Source organism: Vigna unguiculata, chromosome 1 (genome assembly GCF_037176805.1).
Source record: "Vigna unguiculata cultivar grain cowpea cultivar isolate G323 ecotype 2 chromosome 1, ASM3717680v1, whole genome shotgun sequence".
Lineage (NCBI taxonomy): Eukaryota > Viridiplantae > Streptophyta > Magnoliopsida > Fabales > Fabaceae > Vigna > Vigna unguiculata.
This window is the reverse complement of record NC_140792.1, coordinates 32,962,149-32,976,620: the sequence shown is the minus strand read 5'-3', so window position 1 is coordinate 32,976,620 and position 14,472 is coordinate 32,962,149. Positions and strand designations below refer to the sequence as shown.

Genomic DNA, 14,472 nt, shown 5'->3' with positions numbered 1-14,472 from the left:
TTTTGCATTATTATAGAAATAATAGTGTAACTGTAGGGATTATATATATTAATTATAGATACCCTGTCTTGTATGTATTTCTGTTTTTCCTTTCAATAAAATACAACACAAAATTCCTTTTATTTGTTTTCTTTACATGGTACTAGGAGCAGGAACCATTTTCTACTCAATCATTCATTTTTTCTTGTTTTCCTATCCTTGTTTCCATGGCTAACAACGGAAAAGAACCAAATTCCAATAGTTCTTATTCTCTCCATCATTCTGACCATTCCAGAATGGCCATTGTTTCAAAACCTCTAGATGGAGACAACTTTTCGACTTGGCGTAGAGCCATGGTCATCTCTTTAAATGCAAAATCCAAATTGGGTTTTGTTGATGGAACTCTTAAGGAACCATCTGCGAAAGACAAACTAGAGTAATATGCAGCATGGAAAAAAATGCAACGATATAATATTATCTTAGATCTTTAATTTTTTGACACATGATATTGTAGATAGTGTTATTTTCTATGACATTGCTCATGAAATTTGGGAAGATCTTCAAAATCGCTTGTCTCAAAGTCATGCACCATAGATTTTTTAGATTGAGAGAAACATTGTTTAGCTCAAGATTAAATGACCAGAGGCGAAACATAATGTTGACAGAGGAAAGCCATGACTCCCCCAACGTTTCTTTTTATTTTCTCTATATATATATATATATATATATATATATATATATATATATATATATATTAATTTAGTTTAAAAAAGTTTTTCTAAATTTAAAAATCATATTTTCCCTTTTTATTATAATTTCTTTTACTTCTTTATTTAGTTTTTCTTTTTTTTCGTGTTTTCGTCTCTTTCTCTTTTTCTATTTTCATCTCAATTCTCATAATCAATTTTTTATTATTTTCAAAATCAAATTGCACCAGGAAAAAAATTGAGGAGTTAAGGAATACTTTAGACTGAACAATTTCTTCTTTTGAGTAAGTTCATTTTTTACCCTTTTTTTTTAAGCAATATGTTTTCTTCTTGTATGTGACTTTTCTATATTCTAGGCATATCTCTATCGATTAGATATCATAAAATCATGCTCTAATTGTTGATCAAACTCTTCTTTATGTAGATAGAGCTGTTTTAGGGTTTAAAGTTGTGTAAGGAAGAGCAAGATTAGGAATCTCTAAGGTAAGGGAAGGTAAATCGTCTAAAAGTTATTAGTTTTCTTAGAATATTGAGTCTTGGTTTTAAGATTTAATATAGGATATTCATAATTTAATATTTTTCTAAATAAGGGAGAGATGACAAATTTATATTAGAAAAATTATGGTAAAGAGTAAACGAATTAGTTATTTTTTTCAAGTGGAAAACTTGTGATGAAGATGAAAAAAGTGCATCTATGTCATATAAACTTGAGAAACTTTATGAGAATAAAAAAATTGAAGAAAATGAAAAACAACTCTCTAAGGTTCCTAAAGTTATATATGTTGAATTTGAAAATTATTTAGAACGTGATCCCTAGAAGGTAACTTTTCCTTTCTTTTTGTAATATATTATTGTTAATGATAAACTTTATGCTACTCTTTCATATATATTATTGTTATATTTTTTGGATTCTATTGTTATGAATGCTTGTTTTGAATAGAAAAAATGATGTGAGGAAATGAAATTTTTTTTAATTAGAAAAAGTAATTTTTATATAACAAATATAATTTGGCCCCCTAAAATTTTTGTTCAAGTTTCGCCACTACAAATGACAGTCGCATCCTATTACACGAAGTTAAAGAAATTATGGGATGAGTTAGGCTCCTATAATAATGCAACATGCACGTGTGGAACATATAATAAAAGGCGCAAATTGATGCAATTTATTATTAGGTTGAATGACTCTTATAGTGCTATTTGTGGCCAACTTTTAATGAATTCATTACCTGATGTTACACAAGCTTATTCTTCGATCATTCAAGAAGAAAAACAACGACATTTGGGCACCACATGTGACACATGAGAAGCTTCAGTTATGGTTGTTCAAAAGAATGAACCAACAACTCTTGTTGTTCGACGTAAACAAGGTCCCCCTTCTCATTTTAATTCATCTAATCGAAAGTCGTTGCATTGTTCTCATTGTGATAGAGATTATCATACAAAAGAAACATGTTAGAAGCTACAGGATTATCCTCCTGAACACCCAAGGCATGAAGTCACCCAACATGCTTATTTTAAGCCCAATGAGAATAATCAATTTTCAACAAATAATGTCACAACGACTCTAGTGATGCAACAATTGCAGTCCACACTGAATGGATTAACTGAACTATAACTTCAACAGATTGTCTATTATGCAGGGTAATGCATCATCTTTATCAGCTGATCCTAAGGTCAACAACGCCAATGTTCCTTCAGGTTTGTCACCACCCAAAATTATTATTGGCAGTGGGGCCACCAATCACATTATTTCTTCACCAACCTTGCTTGTCAACAATAAAGAAAACTCTTCTTTACCACCAATTGTTATGCCAAATGGTAATCAGGCTCATATTATCTCTATTGGAACTTTACCTTTAAGTCCAATTGTTTCTTTAACAAATGTGCTTGGGGTACCATCTTGCAAAGTAGATTTGATGTCAGTAAGTCGGGTCACAAGAGATTTAAATTGTTCCGTAACTTTTTTTCCTTCTGGTGTATTTTACAAGATTTGATGAAGAGAATGACAATTGATTTGAATAAACAACAAGGTGAACTCTATTACTTGGTTGCAATGACATCAAATAAGTCACCAAGTAATCTCCTCCTTCAAACACTTCTACTACCTTGTGGCATCGACGACTAGGACATCCATCTCCATGTATATTAGATTTCATGGCTAAAACTTTGTTAAACCTCTCTCTAGAGTCAAATAAAATTTGTGATGTTTGTACTCTTGCAAAACAGACAGACCTTCCTTTTCCAAATAGTTCAATTTCTTCTATTAAACCTTTTGAATTACTTCATTGTGATATTTTGGAACCATATAAAGTTCATTCTCTTTCTAGTGCATGGTATTTTTTTACTGTTGTGGATGATTTTTCTTGCTTCACTTGGATTTTTTTCATGCATCATAAAAGTGAAACCCAACATCTCCTTACCAATTTCCTCTCTTTTGTCAAAACCCATTTTAATACCAATATAGCCAATATTCGGGTTGACAATGGAAGAATTCTTTTTTTTTTATACGAGATTTCTTTTACACAACAAGGAACAACTTACCAACATTTTTGCACTTACACACCACAATAAAACGGAGTTGTCCAATGTAAACATAAACATATCCCTGAGTCAGCACGCGCTCTTTATTTTCAAGTTCATCTTCGCTTACACTTTTGGGCAAAATGTGTTTCCACTTTTGTCCATATTATTAATAGGTTACTTATGCCTCTTCTATCACGTCAGACACTTTTTGAGCACCTATATGGTAAAATCCCTTCTTATTCACACATTTGAGTTTTTAGATGTCTTGCTTACGTTACTAATGTTCATGTTTCTCATAAGTTTGCTCCTCGTGCCCAAAAATGTGTTTTTCATGGTTATCCTCTTGTCTAAAAGGCTTACAAGTTATATGATGTCGAAACCCACCAAGTCTTCACTAGTCGTGATGTTGTCTTCCATGAAGATATTTTTCCGTATGAATCCATTAACACTTCTTTCACCACCATAGATCTTGTCATACCTAATGTTGTCCCAGATAATCCTTCGCATGTGACTCTTTCATACACTCCACCACAACCTACAGAAAACACAATTGTGCCTCCCACTAATTTCCCACCTGTGGTTCCCTTGCATCGTTCTCAACGATCTCATGGTCCTCCTGCCACTTTACGAGATTATATTTGCAATCAGGTAGTGTCCCCTGACCCATCGTCATCCTCCTCATCTTTTCCAAATAAAGGTACACGATATCCTCTCTATAATTTTATCTCTTATGATCGTTATACCTTTCAACGCCGGTCTTTCATTGCTACTATTACTAATGATATTGAACATACATGTTATAAACAAGCTCTTTCTCACACTCATTGGCAAGAGACAATGTAATCTAAATTGGGTGCTTTGGAGGCTAATACTACTTGGTCTATTACAACTCTTCTGCTTGGAAAGAAGGCTATTGGTTGTCATTGGGTGTATAAAATCAAGCGCAAATGTGATGGTTCTCTTGAACGGTATAAGACACGTCTTGTTGTGAAGGAATATACATAACTAGAATGTATCTATTATGATGACACTTTTTCACCTATTTCTAAAATGGTCACATTTCGATGTTGATTAGCGTTGGCTATTGCTCGACATTGGTCTCCTCATCAGCTTAATGTCCATAAAGCTTTTCTTGATGGTGATCTTTCCGAAGAAATTTATAAGTCCCTTCCTCCAGGTTTTTAGCGACAAGGGGAACATCTTGTGTGTCGCCTCAACAAGTCCTTATACGAATTAAAACAAGGCTTCTCGTCAATGGTTTGCCAAATTCTCTACAGTTATTTAAGTTGTTGGTTTTATTCAATCAAAAGGAGATTAGTCATTGTTTACATGTAAAAAAGGCAAGTCATTTATAGTCTTGTTGATTTATGTCGATGATATTCTTATAGCTGGTAATGACCCTATTGCAATATCTAGTCTTAAACTACTCCTGCACAATCGTCTTCAAATAAAAAGTTAAAGATTTGGATGATCTTAAGTTTTTCCTGGATATTGAGGTCTCTCGTATAAGAATATCTTTCAAGGTTTGGTGTTGTGATATAAATAATATATTTTTACAGTCTAAGAATATCTTTTAAGGTTTGGTGTTGTGATATAAATAATATATTTTTATAGTCTGAACTCTTAAAAGATATATAATTATAATTTTTTATTCAATTAATCTATCTTTTAATATTATTATGAAATGTCTTATTTTGTTAATTTTATACCAGTAAGATGAAATGTTGCAGAAAAATAAAAATCTAACTTAATAAAAAAATATAAAAAAAAATGAATTGGTACTTTTAGTGTATTATTTAATTTCATAACTAATTAAAATATGTGTAAAATTAAGATGTAAAAAAATGTAGATTTGACTTAATACATAGATTTTATTTACTTCAATATAGTACAACACGAGTCAGCAATCCGTTTTAACTTGTTTTTTACAAAGATAGCAAGAAAGAAAAAAAAAAGAGTTGTATGTATTCTAAACATTTAAGATACGTTAATTAAACTAATTTTATTTTTTTATTACCTGATTATATATAACTATGTAATCAAAATAGATTTAAAATTAGTTTTTGTTAACATTATCTTTATGGTTTAAATATAATGATCATTTTAAAAATTGACTGATCAAATTCAATTTAGGTTGTTTTTTAATTTTATGTCACTGAGACAATTATCATCTTACATACAAAAAACCATAAATATTATAAATATTAGTTGAAATATATGAATATTTAAAAAATCAATGAAAAATACCTTTAAAATTTGATAAATAAAATAAAACATTGTACAAAGTATAAATTTAAATAGAAATTAATTCTAATAAAATTTTATCTTTTGATTATATTTTAAAAAATAATAATAAGTAAACTACATCAACTAATTTAGTCGTGGTGAGGAAATAGTTTTAACAAATGTTGCAAAAAGAAAAATAATTTTATTTTATAGAATTTTCTTCTCCCTATTAGTAAGGAAGGATCCTTCCTAGATTTTGACCATTCATAATTCTACAAACTTAATAGTGTTATCTTAATTGAACATCCAATTACATCCATCTCACAATAAATGTTAGCAGTAATTTTAGATAATCAAAATAAAAATTCCAATATATATATATATATATATTTAATTATTATTATTAATAAAAAAAATAATTAATTAAATCAGCATGTTTTATAATATATAAATAAATTGAGGAATAAAAACATAAATAATGAATTTGTATTTAAATTATATTTTTAAATCATGAAAGAAAAATTATAAGGAAAATATTTTTAATATTTTTATTTTTTATTATATTTAATTTTATATTTTACTATTTAAATGACATATTTTATAAATAGTTAAAATTCTTTTTAATTTAATTCTTGTGTAAATTCTCATTATAAATAGACTTAATTTTATAAGAATAATATTTTGTACGAACAAATTTTATAAGCTTAAATTTGGTACGTTTAAATTTTGTTAAGATCGAACAGTTGTAAATATAAACTAAATAAAATTTAAGGATGTACATTTACCAATCTTTACATAGGCTAGAGGGAGGACAATTAATCTTCTGACTATGAAATCTAACCTTTTATTATTATTATTATTATTATTATTATTATTATTATTATTATTATTATTATTATTATTATTATTATTATTATTATTATTATTATTATTATTACAAGAAATGAAGTTGATATGTTCCATTATGTAGTTGTACTTAACCCTTCCATATATAATATTTAATGTGTTCCACAAATACTCATAACTTTTTGGTTTATAACACACACCAAACTAAATAACTCTTCTTAAAGCTTATGTTGTTTATCTAATTTATCTAATAAATAGAAAACTTGTTAATTTAATAAAATATTTTGAAATTTTTTACTTGCATTAACACTTAAAAGATATATTTTTCTTTACATTTAAAAAAAGTTACAGAGTTAAAATTATACTTTCTTTTATGTCTTCATGATTTTCAATATAATTCATTATAAAACACCAACAAAATAAACAAATAAAACCATTTTTTATAATATCAAGCCAAAAGATATTTTGTTAACGCAACACACCAGGTTGTCGCGTTTCGAGAGGGTCTCTACACTCACCAGCGTAGCATGAAAGCTGCCCCCGGAAGACACGTGGCGCGTCTCTTTCATTTGGTTACCGACCTTCTTAAACCCTACAATTTTCAATTGAACCCTCTTCTTCTCGCATTTATGCAGTGTATGTTGATGCTTCAATTTGTTTCATTGTTGTGTAAGTGCCTTGCATTATATTTATGCTGTATATGCTGATGCATCTATTTCCCCGTGAATCAAAAAATTGCAGAAGTCTGTGTTAAAGGTTCCATGTTCTGTTTTTTTTTTTTTTAGCCATGATAATGATAGATACAGATAATTGGGGCAGTTTCTTATTCAAGTTTCTGGGTCTTTAAATATGCAGTTACTTGGTGATTTGATTGACACACCTAGTATTTTACTTGTTTTCTCTCTTCTAGGGAGTGATGATTCTAATTGCTTCAAAATTGTACAGAGAAAACAAGTGTGTGTGAGTCAGCTTTAAATTCAAGCTGGGCTCTCTCCAAGGTGAGTGAAGCTTGCCTATCAGTGTAAAGTAATATACCCTATGAGATCTTCTCCCAAAAGAAATGGATATAATCCTGTCTAGATAAACTAATCTGTGAGTGCTCATAGAAGAAGAAAATAAGTTTGTAAAATGAATTGAAGCTTTTCTTAGTTTAAACTTAAAACCATGTCATGCTTTTAATAGCAGTTCTCTCTGTTGACCGTATAAACGTAATTGATTTTTTCTTTTTCTTTTTCTATTAATATTTGACTAAGAAAAATTCTTCATAACTATTGGACGGATGATATATAAATGGATAAACTGGTTCTCCAGACATAGTTTATCTTCTTTTTGTGAGTTTGGCCCTCTCATGAAAATTGAGCTTGGAGCAATGTCCAACGTGGTTTGATCGTCAGAATCACAAGTTAGCTGCACTGCTTTTGTTCTATTCTCAAAACTTTCATTCTTGAAGTTGCTGTTACATCCATTTAGGTTTGCATGTTGCAAGTGTCGTGGCCTAATACTTTATAGTCTGCTTCTGAAAATGACTTGACAACCACACATTGTTTCTTACTGTTTTTTCCAAATTGGGTTTTCTCCTATTACACCTTAATATCTTGAATTTGAACATTCATTTAGATGGAGACCCAACTCAATTTGCTCTCGTGTAGGTTATTTACATGGATATGTCCCATATCTTCATAAAGAAGATATTGATCTCAACCTATGCACCTATGATGTATTCCACGGGGTAATTAAACCACTCTAGTGACTATCGTTTCAGGCTTGCTGTAACTGACTAAACACTCTCGGAGCAAATTAAATTTTTGGATGAATCATAGTGAAATAATTCTGTCCCCTTACTACTCTACAATATTGTTCATCCTTGTAGAGGCATAATGTTGTCATTCATTATGTGTAATATATACTTCTGTACTTGTTTGCCACCCCAGCCGTAGAGTGAGCCTCTAAATATCAGGAAAATATTAATGACGATCCAAATCCATGAAAGTAAGTCAACATGAATGTTATCTTGCATCCTTGCGTTATTTATCCCAATGATTCTGTACATGGTATTGCAGAGTAATTCACTTGTACAACTACATAAAATAAATAATTATAAGTTCTTAATAACTAAAATGGATAGTATTTCAACAAGAGGAATCCAGGATTCCAATTCCTATTATTGTTTTGTCTCATTATTAGGCAAATGCCAATACTTTATTATAAATATTGATAGATATTGTAGTCACAATGGGTGTTTCTCCCCTTTTACTTTCCATGTCAGTGTTTCCTCCATTGGTTTTGAAAGTCCTCTGTTTTGGAGTAATTGTAATAGGCAATCATGCAACTTGTACGTTGGACATTGATCAAGTAATTCACTTCTTTCTGTGTAGTAAGGACTTAAGAAAATTCTGTGGAACGTGGAGGGTTCGGCTCTATAGAGGCAGTGAATGAACCTACATAGGAATACAACGTGGATCTATTAGTGCAAACTTTTATCTTTCATGGAGAGCAAATCGGATAAGATGCTGAATGGTAAGCTATCATTATTTTATGTGAACTCACTTCAACCACTTTTCCATCTGGTATGAATGTTTGATATTGGTATGAATGTTTGATATTACTATGTAAAGTTGATACTTGACAGTGCATCCAACAGTATATATTATGTCAATCAATTTACTCTGATGAAGCTAGGTGTAAATGTTTGTAGAAGTGTATTAAACTAATGAAAATTGTTTGATGCATTATTACAATTGACGTAAGAGAATATATATATATATATATATATATATATATATATATATATATATATATATATATATATATATATATATTGATTTTATAGTTAATGAGAGAATGTCAAAGCAATATCATGCTAGAATTCTTTTGAGCATCCATCTGGAGGCAATATTTACACTAAGGATTTGTTTTTCACTCGGTTCAAAGTTTTCCTCACTATTTTGGCCTTTTGGAGTCTTTGTACGAGTTCATTGACATGTATATTTTCATTTTATTTGCGAGCTATTTGTTCAAATAATATGTAACTGCTTCTCAAAGAGTCAAAGACTTTAAGTAAAATTAAGAAATTGGATATGCTTTTCGTGCAAACACAATTTTAGGATTTTAAGAGGGAGTGTATAGTCTTCTGCTGCATGATACGTTACTTGAATTTTGTTTCAAATTCAAACTACTTCAGAGCTAAGATAGGAGTGGATGTTTACCTAATACCACTCTCTTTAGTTACGTGATATTTTTTTGTACTTTTATTTCATTTGACGTACTGATCATGTTACATGATGCCCTTTGATTGTGAGTTTAACAGATAATAAGGAGAGCACTCATGTGGACAACGTATTGGCTGACACCAATTATCCAAAGACAGGTGTGGACAAAGGTGTTTTGAAAATTTTTACAAAATCCTCAGATGTTACAGAAACAAGGATAGCAGCTGATTGGAAATGTGGCCAAAGTTATCGAAAGGGTGCACGTGCGGGGGAAATTGATGCAGCTGGAGATGTAAACATGGAGGCATCCATAACACCTGATGATGTTATAAGGGCTGGAGGATTTGGTGCCAGGGATGATATCAGTAGCTTTCTTCCTGTAGCAAGTGATTCTACTGACTTTGAAGCTTCAATCCGTGATGCACGAGATTATGAAGAACCACAGGGTCAAGTGAGCAGACCCGGCCTTGGCTGGACTGGTTCTGCTGCTGCTGAGGGGGAATGAATATTGGTGCTGTTATATACGACCATTATTCGCAACTTCTTTTTAGCTGGAAGACCATGTGTTTCTGGCTAATAATAGCTGGTAATGGTTAAAAATCAGAGTTGTTTGATACTGAAAAAATCTTGTTAGTAATATCAGCAGATGATTTTTCTTGAAAAAATAGTTGGTTCGTAACCTAGTGTTTGATTTGTCTTTGTTAAGTGGGATGTTACTTATAAAAAATTCGTTCAACTGGATGAGAACTTATCCTTGAATTTTTGCAACTGTTTTTATTTTGGTTAAACTTAAATACGGGAAAGTGGTGTACTGCTTATCCAATTTTTAAGGAGGGAAAGAGAGATGGAACGAAAATTACGGATTCTATTATTAAGGAAAGGTTAGCAGAAGTAGATACTTTATTTGTTTGTCTTTGAACATGTTTTCTTTTGTGATATATGACTAAATTTTGTTGTACCATATACTCAGGTGTTTCGTTATTTTAGGTTAGTTTCATAAGGTGATGAAGATTTAAGTGGAATCTTGGTAGGTAGATGAAGTGAGATTCTTTGCAGTTGCATTTCAAAATGGATTGGTCTCAGGTTCTTAAAATATTAAGTTTGTTATATTACATAGTTACACACAATTGTGTTAATGAGCCCATTGGACTCGAAACTGCATGGGGGACAGTAAAAAATTAATAAAAATTAATGTTTTTCAACAATATAATTATGGTGGAAAAAGTATCACATTATCAATATTTTCTGATTAGATTCTCAATAGATTATACTTAATAATAGTTACATGATTAAATCTAACAAAAAAAGAGAGGAAGTAGAAAAACACATGACTTTTTAAATGATTACTGAAATTTGACATCTGATTATAAATCAGAATCCATGAACAATATAGCTCATTTCCTCTGGTAGAATAAAATTACGAGATTCAAGTGCCTAATTGTGAAGGCATTTGGGAAGCAATCAATGTAAAATTTGACCAGATAGAGTTTTCCCCCTCTCTCTGAACAAGCTTGCTCAGTTAAAAAAATCAGAAGAAAAGGAAACGACAATTTCTCTTTATTTAACCTTTTCTTTACATTTGATAATAATTTTCTTTGCTGATACTTTTGTCATACAAGGGTGGCCCTAAATTTAGCCATACAATTTTCCTGCAATGAGCTTAAAATATCAGCACCAAGTCACTATTGGTGTTTTCCTGAGGCAATCTTGCAATGATGACCTAAAAAGCAAGCCTCCTTTTGAATAGAAAATGCATTGGCCACGCTCACAATTATTGAGAGGAAGGCCAGGGAAGAAACATACATGATTAAATAGCATTAGTTCACAACCTCACACACACCCTAAGACTAGCATGAAGCAGACACTGCCTTTTGAAAGATTCTGTGGCCAGGGGCAAGCAGTGCTAGTGGGTCATAGGCCTTTTTTCTTTCCACGAATGCCTCCCATTGTGACCCAAAGTGGGCTTTCCATTCTTCCTCTGTGCTGTAATGGGGAAGGTATTGCTTCACTTTCAGCTCTGCACTGGTGTAGAATTCTATGATCCTTTTGTTTTGGGCTACAATCTGTTCTAAACTGTTTGCACCAGTAGAATTTGGGACTGCTGAGGATAGAAAAGCCACCAGGTAAAAAACATCTTCCTCTGGTGTAACCAAAGATGTCTTACTGTTCCATCTGTAACAACAAAAAGTACAGAAAAAAACACTCAGCTCAAAGTAAATAATTTTTATGCAACCACCGGATTACAAGTTACCATATTTGAGATGTTCATTGACTCTCATAAAAGACAAACTGTGTAGTTAGTTATTCTCATAAAAGTGTAAAAACTATTACTCTAACAGTGACAATCCATAGAGTTAAACTGGTTTGTTTGAGTCATGTTTGAAAAGCCATATGGCTATATATATACATACCTTGTTTGGTTGACAGGGTAAATGAGTATGGGGCCATTACTTGTGTCCTTAAGAATTTTGCCGAATACTTCTTCAGCAAAGTCATGAATCTCACTTCTTGGGATCAGAAGGTTCAGCCAGGGGTGGGGGACTTCCCACAAACCTTTTGCTCTTAGGTTTTTCTCAGAAACATGCACTCTGTCTAGGAATTCTACGTAAGAAACTTCTGATCGGAAGAGAGTTGGTTGGATGTAACTCAACTTTGATAGTAGGTGATCAATACTCTGCACATAAGCATAGGAGATGGAGATGAGAACTTTTTCTTTACAACCAATGCTATAATTCTGATCATGCAGTTAATGAGTTTCTTGATGTGGTGTACCTGATTCATGAGTTCTGCTTCATCAGGGTTGAAGTATTTTGCCATCTCAAGACAGTAAAAGGTTCTTCCATCAGAATTGAATTGGCTAGCTTGAAGTGGATTTTTGGGGTCAAAGGATGATCTCCAATTGTTAAGGATGCCAGTTTTGTTTATGATCACAAACCCTTCAATATAATCAAATGTGTTTTTAAGTGATATTAAATGCTCTTGATCCCTAGTAAATATTGAGAATTCTGAGTAGAGCACTCTAATCCATTTCACCTGCCAGAAAGTCATGGATCATGTCATTCATAAATACTATTTGGGAACAATTTTTTTTGTCTTACATTAGACTTGTGAATGTACACTCACCATTTTTGGTGCTGTTTCAAGAGAAATTCTAGCCCTTGTGATGATACCGAATTGACCAAGCCCTCCAAGTACACCATGAAAAAGGTCAGCATTTCGGTTCCCTGAGCAGGTAACCACCTCTCCTTTTCCTACATCAAAATTTTGAAAACCAGATTGATGTGATGAAAACCAAAAGTGATTGCCACCCAAAATGGTTAACTCATGTCTAGAATGCACCATTTACACTCCAAAGAGGGCACTACTATTCTCACTGAGCAAGACAACATTTACCAACTTTTACTATGTTTGAGAAGTAGTTGCTTGTTTTTTACTGTCTTACTGAGAGTTGTTTCATACAAAAATAAGTTACTATTTTCAAACCATCCCAAAAGAAGCACTAAAACAAAACCTTTATTACTACAGAATACAACACCAAATTGAGAGATAGAATAGAATGTGCTTGAGAAGTTATTTACCTGTGATCACTTCAAGCTGAAAGATGTTATTGATCTGAGGTCCATGTTTGAAGGCTTGGCCGCTTATACCAGCATTTGAAAGAGTGCCTCCAACAGTGAGGTGAAGGTAATCTGTCCATGACTTTGGTGCCAACCCATGTTTAAGAGTTTCATGCAGAATGTTTATCCACAACTCTCCACCTGAGACATCCACATAAGGGAAGTCTCCAATGTGAACTTTCATTTCAGGACCCTGCAGTGACTCCATGTTAATGACTAGGCCCCCATTGGCTTGTGCCTGGCCTTGCAGGGAATGGCCATGGCCTCTAGCAGCAACCTTCAGCTGTGAGGCAAACCCCATTTCAAAAACATGCTTTATGGTTTTTGATATATCAGAAACTGTTTTTGGATGCAGCACTGCCAGAGGAGGAAAATGGTGTATGTTGCCAAAGTCCTTGGCAGCATCCTCATTGTTACTTAGGCTAAAGTAGCCATCTAGAGGCAGTGTTTGCAATGATGAGAGAATCTCATGAGGAGGAAATGGAACTAAGGAATTTGAACAAGAGTTGTTATTGCAGCCTGAGTTGGCTTTGTGAAGTATAGAATTGAGGAGTAAAAGTATGAGGATTTTGTTTGATGGAAAGCTCCCTTGTTCATAGAAGCCACCATGTTTTGACACCATGGTTTTTATTTTGATGAAACAATTGCTTTGTATAAGAAAAGAAGGTGAGAGAGTGGAGTGTTGGTTTGGAAGGCAGGGCATAGAAGGTGAAGGAGTGGTTTGGAAGAGCATGGACAGATTGAAGGAGTTACTCCTTTTATAGCCAACCTCATTCCTTGTAGTGCTGCATCTTACTCTTCTTTTTCAAAAAACCATTGATTTGCTTATAAAACTATTATTCTTTTTCTAAAAAAATAGTTTTTGAATAATTTCTTAAAATATTTTAATATTTAACAGTTTAGTCCTAACCAGTGAAAACATTACTATAGTTTTTGAATATTTTCCTTTCCACTCATAATACTAATGTTCTGACCTATGAGAAAACATCATTCGCCAAAACATCAAATTTCATTCAATAAAAGAAATTAAACCTTTTTTTAAACTTTAATGTTGCATTCCACCTTCCACTTTTATTAAATCCCTTTGAACTTTTGATTTTTATGCTTTTAAAATTTTCATATTTCAAACCTATCATTAATTAAACTCCAAATATATATATATATATATATATATATATATATGACATAACAATTTGAGAGTTTTAAGGAAAAGAAATTCAGAGTAGAGCAAAAAATGTTTAATTTAAGAAATAGAAAAGTTTAATAACTTTGAAATCCGAATAACTAAATTATTATAATCTCAAGATAAAAATAATTAAGCTTTATTTTTTATTTAATTTTTTTTTGTGAAATCTTATTTCCGAA

At 31.9% G+C, this 14,472-nt stretch overlaps 2 protein-coding genes and 1 pseudogene across 6 annotated transcripts; 2 read left to right on the top strand and 1 right to left on the bottom strand.

Annotated features, from left to right (window-relative positions):
• The first annotated feature begins 206 nt into the window (after window positions 1–206).
• Window positions 207–3,583, top strand: LOC146888872 (uncharacterized; annotated as a pseudogene).
• Window positions 3,584–6,775: 3,192 nt separating this feature from the next.
• Window positions 6,776–10,249, top strand: LOC114195398 (uncharacterized). 5 transcript variants are annotated; one of them, XM_028085864.2, is made up of 4 exons: window positions 6,787–6,950; window positions 7,192–7,279; window positions 8,657–8,798; window positions 9,589–10,249. In XM_028085864.2, exons 3-4 carry the CDS (start codon window positions 8,768–8,770, stop codon window positions 9,993–9,995), a joined length of 438 nt encoding a protein of 145 aa, XP_027941665.1. In that variant the 5' UTR covers window positions 6,787–6,950; window positions 7,192–7,279; window positions 8,657–8,767; the 3' UTR covers window positions 9,996–10,249. The 5 variants fall into 5 exon arrangements, with proteins under 5 accessions (XP_027941656.1, XP_027941698.1, XP_027941665.1 ...); XM_028085881.2 differs by having other exon boundaries at window positions 6,933–6,950; window positions 7,227–7,279; XM_028085855.2 differs by lacking the exon at window positions 7,192–7,279 and having other exon boundaries at window positions 6,776–6,950.
• A 775-nt stretch (window positions 10,250–11,024) lies between these two features.
• Window positions 11,025–13,823, bottom strand: LOC114195390 (cytokinin dehydrogenase 9-like). Its single transcript, XM_028085845.2, has 5 exons — window positions 13,069–13,823; window positions 12,614–12,741; window positions 12,263–12,523; window positions 11,902–12,164; window positions 11,025–11,662 (listed from the first exon to the last, which is right to left on the bottom strand). The coding sequence occupies exons 1-5, from the start codon at window positions 13,808–13,810 to the stop codon at window positions 11,338–11,340; spliced, it is 1,719 nt and encodes a 572-aa protein (XP_027941646.2). The 5' UTR covers window positions 13,811–13,823; the 3' UTR covers window positions 11,025–11,337.
• Between the last annotated feature and the right edge of the window lie 649 nt (window positions 13,824–14,472).

Bases quoted from the DNA above. Each gene is read 5' to 3' on its own strand.
- LOC114195390 (XM_028085845.2), bottom strand. From the start codon at position 13,810: ATGCCCTGCCTTCCAAACCAACACTCCACTCTCTCACCTTCTTTTCTT. The intron at 12,742-13,068 runs GTAAATAACTTC...ATTTTGATGTAG, and splicing joins TCAGCTTGAAGTGATCACAG to GAAAAGGAGAGGTGGTTACC. The intron at 12,524-12,613 runs GTGAGTGTACAT...ACTTTCTGGCAG, and splicing joins TTGAAACAGCACCAAAAATG to GTGAAATGGATTAGAGTGCT.
- LOC114195398 (XM_028085855.2), top strand. From the start codon at position 8,768: ATGGAGAGCAAATCGGATAAGATGCTGAATG. The intron at 8,799-9,588 runs GTAAGCTATCAT...TGAGTTTAACAG, and splicing joins ATCGGATAAGATGCTGAATG to ATAATAAGGAGAGCACTCAT.